We start from the raw sequence: 10000 nt of genomic DNA, 5'->3' as shown, positions 1-10000 counted from the left end.
TATGACATTGAAATTTGTGATGTGTTCATGACAGAGCTGGGAGACCTTCCAGTGCTGTGAGAGGAGGTAACCCTAGGTGAGACTTGACACATTATTATGAGCCCCATACCCAAGCCCTGGGTGGCGGTGACACGAGACTCTCTCATAATAACTCAACAGTAGAGGTACTCACAATTATATTAAGGATAAGAGCTAGAGAGAATCAGATATGTATACAAGCACCAGCATGGCTTTAGGGAGAGAAAATCCTGCCCAACGAGCCTAGTGGTGTTCTCTGACACAGTAAGAACAAGTAGACAATACAGAGAAGGTTGGCCTCAATGTGTATTTCTGGACTGTCAAAAAGCCCTTGACATATTTTTCCCACAAGAGACTACTATGTAAAGTTGAGAGGCAGGCTGGAGTAAGATAAGGGCACTGACATGGGTAACACAGTACCTAGCAGACAGGAGTCACAGTACCTAGCAGACAGGAGTCACAGTACCTAGCAGACAGGAGTCACAGTACCTAGCAGACAGGAGTCACAGTACCTAGCAGACAGGAGTCACAGTACCTAGCAGACAGGAGTCACAGTACCTAGCAGACAGGAGTCACAGTACCTAGCAGACAGGAGTCACAGTACCTAGCAGACAGGAGTCACAGTACCTAGCAGACAGGAGTCACAGTACCTAGCAGACAGGAGTCACAGTACCTAGCAGACAGGAGTCACAGTACCTAGCAGACAGGAGTCACAGTACCTAGCAGACAAGAGTCACAGTACCTAGCAGACAGGAGTCACAGTACCTAGCAGACAGGAGTCACAGTACCTAACAGACAGGAGTCACAGTACCTAGCAGACAGGAGTCACAGTACCTAGCAGACAGGAGTCACAGTACCTAACAGACAGGAGTCACAGTACCTAGCAGACAGGAGTCACAGTACCTAACAGACAGGAGTCACAGTACCTAGCAGACAGGAGTCACAGTACCTAACAGACAGGAGTCACAGTACCTAGCAGACAGGAGTCACAGTACCTAACAGACAGGAGTCACAGTACCTAGCAGACAGGAGTCACAGTACCTAACAGACAGGAGTCACAGTACCTAGCAGACAGGAGTCACAGTACCTAACAGACAGGAGTCACAGTACCTAGCAGACAGGAGTCACAGTACCTAGCAGACAGGAGTCACAGTACCTAACAGACAGGAGTCACAGTACCTAGCAGACAGGAGTCACAGTACCTAGCAGACAGGAGTCACAGTACCTAGCAGACAGGAGTCACAGTACCTAGCAGACAGGAGTCACAGTACCTAGCAGACAGGAGTCACAGTACCTAGCAGACAGGAGTCACAGTACCTAGCAGACAGGAGTCACAGTACCTAGCAGACAGGAGTCACAGTACCTAGCAGACAGGAGTCAAAGCATGAGAGTGAGGGGACAGAAGTTGGACTGAACAGAGTAAGAAGCGGATAACCTCAGAGATGGTGCCGAGATCCGCACTATTTCTCATTATGTTAATAACCCAACCACGTGACATAAGTCCTATATGTCGACGCTTGCAGATGATGCAAAGTTAATGAGAAGAGTCGATAGAGAAGAAGATTGTAAGATACGCCAAGATGGCCGGGATAGGTGGCAGAGTTGGTCCAAAAAATTGATAATAGAGTTCATAACAATCAAGTAATGGAAACTAAGGACATTATGAAATTATAGTTATGGAAATAGAAACATGAGATCTACAAGACAGTACACAGTGCCGGGAAGCTGCCTCCTTGTTAAGTCCACAGAAAAAGTCTTGAGAGTGACCTTACATAACCCCAAGACTGACTCCAGAGGCACATATAACTTGGATAACATCAGCATCATACTTTATAATGATAAAAGTCAGAACATCATTTAAGAACCAAAATAAGGAGGCCATCTTAAAATATTTGGTAAGAAAACTATTAAAGGCGCAGAGGTTTTCAGCGAGGCTCGTCCCGTATTTGTGAGGTATGGTGGTATGAACATGAGGGATGGTGGTGTGAACATGAGGTGTAACACCCAGGACCTCCCCCCCTTAGAGTTCACACCCAGGGAAGCCTTCTCCAAGAGGTCAGCCCAGATGACCTACGGTTTATCTTGTATATTGATTAAAAATTCCTGGGTTAATCTTAGTCAGCATAGTTTCAAGTATGTAATATTTCATGCAAGGGAATTAGACTCCAGATTCTTATGTGTAAACATCCCTGGATCTCCCCCTTTTGGCCAGGTCAGAGGTCAGTCACACATGTAATTAATAACTCCTCTCTTGAAGAGTGTATGGTGAATGTCAAACAATCTTATTGAAATATTTCTTGAGTGTTTGTACACGTGTGGCCGAGCTTTTACATTCTTGGGGCAGGTAGCAACAGCAGATCTCCCCCTCCCCCTGTGGGGTTTGTATATAGAGGTCCTCTAGGGACTTAGGAAGGACAGAGTGCCGGACACCGGGGTGCAGAGAGGGCTGTGAAGAACATCTCAGCCAGGGAGAGACAGGTCTTAGGGTAATGTGTGGTCTCTGAGGTTTTGTTCCATGTCCAAATTTCTTAAATTTTTGCCGGTGTTAGAGTAGGATTTATAAGTGGTGATTGACATAATTTTGGTCTCAATAAACTCATGTTAAATTTCCCGTCTGTGTCAATTGTTGAATCCTCTTAGCATTTTGGGTATAGTGGCTGACAACCGTTTTCATAATTAATGACAGTCATAGAAAGTACTCTCCACGTCAAGCAATGTTTCTTGCCTTGTTGCTTGATATAGTCTCAATGGTCAAAGGCAGATGGTGGCAGTGTATTATATCCAAAAGGCTAAGAGGATTCAACAACTGACACAGACGGGAAATTTAAAAATGAGTTTATTGAGACCAAAATTATGTCAATCACCACTTATAAATCTTATTCTAACACTGGCAAAAAGTTAAGAAATTTGGACATGGAACAAAACCTCAGAGATCACACCCATTACCTTAAATCCTCTGTCTCTCCCTGGCTGAGATGTTCTTCACAGCCCTCTCTGGGCCCCGGTGTCCGGCACTCTGCCCTCCCTAAGTCCCTACAGGACCTCTATATACAAACCCCACAGGGGGAGGGGGAGATCTGCTGTTGCTACCTGCCCCAAGAATGTAAAAGCTCGGCCACACGTGAACAAACACTCAAGAAATATTTCAATAAGCTTGTTTGACATTCACCATACACTCTTCAAGAGAGGAGTTATTAATTACGTGTGTGACTGACCTCTGACCTGGCGAAAAGGGGGAGATCCAGGGATGTTTACACATAAGAATCTGGAGTCTAATTCCCTTGCCTGAAATATTACATACTTGAAACTATGCTGACTAAGATTAACCCAGGAATTTTTAATCAATATACAAGATAAACCGGAGGTCATCTGGGCTGACCTCTTGAGAAGGCTTCCCTGGGTGTGAACTCTAAGGGGGGGGGAGGTCCTGGGTGTTACAGAGGGATGGTGGTATGAACATAAGGGATGGTGGTGTGAACATGAGGGATGGTGGTATGAACATGAGGGATGGTGGTATGAACATGAGGGATGGTGGTATGAACATGAGGGATGGTGGTGTGAACATGAGGGATGGTGGTATGAACATGAGGGATGGTGGTGTGAACATGAGGGATGGTGGTATGAACATGAAGGATGGTGGTATGAACATGAGGGATGGTGGTATGAACATGAGGGATGGTGGTGTGAACATGAGGGATGGTGGTGTGAACATGAGGGATGGTGGTGTGAACATGAGGGATGGTGGTATGAACATGAGGGATGGTGGTATGAACATGAGGGATGGTGGTGTGAACATGAGGGATGGTGGTGTGAACATGAGGGATGGTGGTGTGAACATGAGGGATGGTGGTGTGAACATGAGGGATGGTGGTATGAACATGAGGGATGGTGGTGTGAACATGAGGGATGGTGGTGTGAACATGAGGGATGGTGGTATGAACATTGTAACACCCATGACCTCCCCCCCCCCCTTAGAGTTCACACCCAGGGAAGCCTTCTCCAAGAGGTCAGCCCAGATGACCTCTGGTTTATCTTGTATGTTGATTAAAAAAATTCCTGGGTTAGTCTTAGTCAGCTAGTTTCAAGTATGTAATATTTCATGATACTCTTGTCAAACATTGCAAGGGAATTAGACTCCAGATTCTTATGTGTAAACATCCATGGATCTCCCCCTTTTGACCAGGTCAGAGGTCAGTCACACACGTAATTAATAACTCCTCTCTTGAAGAGTGTATGGTGAATGTCAAACAAGCTTATTGAAATATTTCTTGAGTGTTTGTACACATGTGACCGATCTCTTACATTCTTGGTGTAGGTAGCAACAGCAGATCTCCCCCCTTCCCCCTTGTGGGGGTTGTATATAGAGGTCCTCTAGGGACTTAGGAAGGACAGAGTGCCGGACACCGGGGTGCAGAGAGGGCTGTGAAGAACATCTCAGCCAGGGAGAGACAGGTCTTAGGGTAATGTGTGGTCTCTGAGGTTTTGTTCCATGTCCAAATTTCTTAAATTTTTGCCAGTGTTAGAGTAGGATTTATAAGTGGTGATTGACATAATTTTGGTCTCAATAAACTCATGTTAAATTTCCCGTCTGTGTCAATTGTTGAATCCTCTTAGCATTTTGGGTATAGTGGCTGACAACCGTTTTCATAATTAATGACAGTCATAGAAAGTACTCTCCACGTCAAGCAATGTTTCTTGCCTTGTTGCTTGATATAGTCTCAATGGTCAAAGGCAGATGGTGGCAGTGTATTATATCCAAAAGGCTAAGAGGATTCAACAACTGACACAGACGGGAAATTTAAAAATGAGTTTATTGAGACCAAAATTATGTCAATCATCACTTATAAATCTTATTCTAACACTGGCAAAAAGTTAAGAAATTTGGACATGGAACAAAACCTCAGAGATCACACCCATTACCTTAAATCCTCTGTCTCTCCCTGGCTGAGATGTTCTTCACAGCCCTCTCTGGGCCCCGGTGTCCGGCACTCTGCCCTCCCTAAGTCCCTACATGACCTCTATATACAAACCCCACAGGGGGAGGGGGAGATCTGCTGTTGCTACCTGCCCCAAGAATGTAAAAGCTCGGCCACACGTGTACAAACACTCAAGAAATATTTCAATAAGCTTGTTTGACGTTCACCATACACTCTTCAAGAGAGGAGTTATTAATTACGTGTGTGACTGACCTCTGACCTGGCCAAAAGGGGGAGATCCAGGGATGTTTACACATAAGAATCTGGAGTCTAATTCCCTTGCCTGAAATATTACATACTTGAAACTATGCTGACTAAGATTAACCCAGGAATTTTTAATCAATATACAAGATAAACCGGAAGTCATCTGGGCTGACCTATTGGAGAAGGCTTCCCTGGGTGAGAACTCTAAGGGGGGGGGAGGTCCTGGGTGTTACAGAGGGATGGTGGTATGAACATGAGGGATGGTGGTATGAACATGAGGGATGGTGGTGTGAACATGAGGGATGGTGGTATGAACATGAGGGATGGTGGTATGAACATGAGGGATGGTGGTATGAACATGAGGGATGGTGGTGTGAACATGAGGGATGGTGGTATGAACATGAGGGATGGTGGTATGAACATGAGGGATGGTGGTGTGAACATGAGGGATGGTGGTGTGAACATGAGGGATGGTGGTGTGAACATGAGGGATGGTGGTATGAACATGAGGGATGGTGGTGTGAACATGAGGGATGGTGGTATGAACATGAGGGATGGTGGTATGAACATGAGGGATGGTGGTATGAACATGAGGGATGGTGGTGTGAACATGAGGGTGGTGGTATGAACATGAGGGATGGTGGTATGAACATGAGGGATGGTGGTGTGAACATGAGGGATGGTGGTATGAACATGAGGGATGGTGGTGTGAACATGAGGGATGGTGGTATGAACATGAGGGATGGTGGTATGAACATTGTAACACCCATGACCTCCCCCCCCCCTTAGAGTTCACACCCAGGGAAGCCTTCTCCAAGAGGTCAGCCCAGATGACCTCCGTTTATCTTGTATGTTGATTAAAAAAATTCCAGGGTTAGTCTTAGTCAGCTAGTCTCAAGTATGTAATATTTCATGATACTCTTGTCAAACATTGCAAGGGAATTAGAGTCCAGATTCTTATGTGTAAACATCCATGGATCTCCCCCTTTTGACCAGGTCAGAGGTCAGTCACACACGTAATTAATAACTCCTCTCTTGAAGAGTGTATGGTGAATGTCAAACAAGCTTATTGAAATATTTCTTGAGTGTTTGTACACGTGTGACTGATCTCTTACATTCTTAGTGTAGGTAGCAACAGCAGATCTCCCCCCTTCCCCCCTGTGGGGGTTGTATATAGAGGTCCTGTAGGGACTTAGGAAGGACAGAGTGCCGGACACCGGGGTGCAGAGAGGCCTGTGAAGAACATCTCAGCCAGGGAGAGACAGGTCTTAGGGTAATGTGTGGTCTCTGAGGTTTTGTTCCATGTCCAAATTTCTTAAATTTTTGCCAGTGTTAGAGTAGGATTTATAAGTGGTGATTGACGTAATTTTGGTCTCAATAAACTCATGTTAAATTTCCCGTCTGTGTCAATTGTTGAATCCTCTTAGCCTTTTGGATATAATGGCTGACAACCGTTTCCATAATTAATGACAGTCATAGAAAGTACTCTCCAAGTCAAGCAATGTTTCTTGCCTCGTTGCTTGATATAGTCTCAATGGTCAAAGGCAGATGGTGGCAGCGTATTTAATCCTTGTGTTAGCATTTCCTTGTGGGCAGTGTACTTTTTAGTTTCGTTGTAACCATCATATGTCAGCTCATAATAGTGTTACCAAGTGCAACCGATGGGGAAGTGTTACACAGGATAAGTAGTGTTTACATTATTAGTTTGTATCCATTATAGTGGTGTTCCATTATAGTGGTGTTACATTTAGAGTGGTTTTACAACATGAGGGATAGAGGTATGAAGAAAGACTAAATGAATTAGACTTGGCATCACTAGAGACATGGAGAGAGATGGGATAGAAATACATTAAATATTTAGGATTGACAAAGTGGAAAAAGCCAATACAAGTAAACCAAGACAGGGATGGAGGCTTGAAAATAGAATGAACTGACTGAGCGGGTTGTAGAAGCAAACTCTATCTAAAAATTAATATATATATATATATATATATATATATATATATATATATATATATATATATATATATATATATATATATATATATATTTGTTACATAATAGGGCAAGAATATTAGCATTAGGCAACCATCGCCTAGGTGGGCGGCACAAATAGATAATTACACACATGCCAAAACTAGACGATAAAAGATAAAGAGGTGATATGATCACCACCTACAAAATACTAACAGCAATCGACCATATTGACAACAAGGAATTCCTGAAACCAGCAACTTAAAGAAGAAGAGGACACAGATTCAAGCTAAGGAAACAAAGGTGCCGTAAAAACATTAGAAAGTTTTCTTTTGAAAATAGGAAAGATGGAGTAGAGGGAGATAAAACAGGTGTGTGGGAGATGAAACAGGTGTGTGGGAGATGAAACAGGTGTGGGGGAGATAAAACAGGTGTGTGGGAGATGAAACAGGTGTGGGGGAGATAAAACAGGTGTGGGGGAGATAAAACAGGTGTGTGGGAGATGAAACAGGTGTGAGGGAGATAAAACAGGTGTGGGGGAGATGAAACAGCTGCGCGTACCTGTGCGCGGTACACACCACCGTGACCATATGAGCAGCCTCGACAAAGAATGGGTAGGCGCACCGAGCGCACACATGGACCGCATGGAGGCAGAAATGCGTCGTGGGAAGTGGCCGAACACAGGAGTACCACGGCGCAGTGGCATCCTGTGGTCAGCGAGTCGACACGGGCCGTCGCACACACATGCCAGTACGCCAGCGTATATCTAACTCGGCCGTGAAGGTACGTCACCGGTGGCCAGGTCCAGCACCTCTTGACAAGAGAGCCGTGAGCATAGGGCAGGACGACGCACTAACGCAGCTGGGTAAAGACGCATACACGCCCAACTGACCTAACGCATGTAGAGGAATAACATAAGGACGCGTCAGAGAACATTTAAACGCATGGGCGCACTCGAGGAAAAAGTCACTTTAACGCAAAAAAACGCTGAACATGACCGCAAGTGAGGAGCGGCGGGTGACTGCCTCCAGTCCGGAGGGGCGTCTGCCGCAGGTGGACCTCTTTACTAGCGACCTTCCTGCGGCAACCTCTAAGGAACCGGTTCCCCAGGGGTGGAGATGGCCAGGCAAGGGTGTGTGGGGAGAGCCAGGCATCGCTGCCCAACACTGTCATCAGTATCAACGTTTGTACTTCGGTGAACCTGGCGCCATTATCTGTGTCGACGACCTTGTTGTGCCGGCCTCTCCTCCTCCTCTCTGTCATCACTACTATTGTGATCACCATCCTCATGGTTAATGAGGCCACCATCATCACTGTTGTGATCACCATCCTCATGGTTAATGAGGCCACCATCATCACTGTTGTGATCACCATCCTCATGGTTAATGAGGCCACCATCATCACTGTTGTGATCACTATCCTCATTGTTAATGAGGCCACCATCATCACTGTTGTGATCACCATCCTCATGGTTAATGAGGCCACCATCATCACTGTTGTGATCACTATCCTCATTGTTAATGAGGCCACCATCATCACTGTTGTGATCACCATCCTCATGGTTAATGAGGCCACCATCATCACTGTTGTGATCACTATCCTCATGGTTAATGAGGCCACCATCATCACTGTTGTGATCACTATCCTCATGGTTAATGAGGCCACCATCATCACTGTTGTGATCACTATCCTCATGGTTAATGAGGCCACCATCATCACTGTTGTGATCACTATCCTCATGGTTAATGAGGCCACCATCATCACTGTTGTGATCACTATCCTCATGGTTAATGAGGCTACCATCATCACTGTTGTGATCACTATCCTCATGGTTAATGAGGCCGCCATCATCACTGTTGTGATCACCATCCTCATGGTTAATGAGGCCACCATCATCACTTTTGTGATCACTATCCTCATGGTTAATGAGGCCACCATCATCACTGTTGTGATCACCATCCTCATGGTTAATGAGGCCGCCATCATCACTGTTGTGATCACCATCCTCATGGTTAATGAGGCCACCATCATCACTGTTGTGACTAAACTGTAGACCTCTGGAGACTTAGGAAGTTAATGCCCATCTTCAGGGATAGTAGCGGCAGTTGGCAGCTGCCACAATGACATGCTAGTTCCGTGAAAAAATATGTATATTTATTCTAAAAAAAGTCAACATATTTTATCTATTCATAAATTAACAAAATCATGAATTCAAAAATAAAAATGAATTTAAATTAATTGCAAATTTAATTGCAAATTGGGGGATTTGCAGGTGTGCAGGTTTTTACACATATGTATGAAAATAAATGTTTGTAATAGTTTTATTTAATTTTTTAACCAAAAAACATATGAAACGACACCTCAAATGCCTATATATACGAAATCTCAGAGATTTAGTCCGCCAATTTTAAAAATGGCCGCCATATTGAATCCTAGTTACTATTTTTTGGGGGGTGGTGGGGGGGGCCTGTATCTGAAGTGACCTGTATGGTCATTAAGTACCAATAGGCAAAGTAGCACTTTCTTACCACAAACTGACCCCATCTTATCAATGTGAGGAGACCTAACTATACGATAATGAGTTGAGTACCGGAAATGGGTAATAGGTTTCAAGTGGTACTGGAGCTGGGTAATGAAGGCACTGGCGAAATGGCTATTACAGCCATAGGTAATTTCGGAAGTAGATAATGGGTCTTAGGATAGTATTTGTACTAGAGAAAGGGTCTAAGTGTATTGTAAGTGTTGACCAATTGTGTTAATGGTGCTGTAGGGGCTTATTATTAATGACATTTTGGATAGACATGCCTGGCTAACTGGGGCTGATCTGG

At 44.6% G+C, this 10000-nt stretch overlaps 1 protein-coding gene across 1 annotated transcript in view; it reads left to right on the top strand.

Moving 5' to 3' along the window:
- Positions 1 to 9767: 9767 nt before the first annotated feature.
- LOC138362759 (uncharacterized transmembrane protein DDB_G0289901-like) overlaps positions 9768 to 10000 on the top strand; it is a 36235-nt gene continuing 36002 nt past the window's right edge. The window contains exon 1 of the mRNA XM_069321313.1: positions 9768 to 9840. Within this exon, the coding sequence (XP_069177414.1) occupies positions 9768 to 9840 (73 nt within the window). The remainder of the gene's footprint in view (positions 9841 to 10000) is intronic.

Source organism: Procambarus clarkii, chromosome 9 (assembly GCF_040958095.1).
Source record: "Procambarus clarkii isolate CNS0578487 chromosome 9, FALCON_Pclarkii_2.0, whole genome shotgun sequence".
Lineage (NCBI taxonomy): Eukaryota > Metazoa > Arthropoda > Malacostraca > Decapoda > Cambaridae > Procambarus > Procambarus clarkii.
The sequence above is the reverse complement of the archived record's forward strand: the minus strand, read 5'-3'. Positions and strand labels throughout refer to the sequence as shown.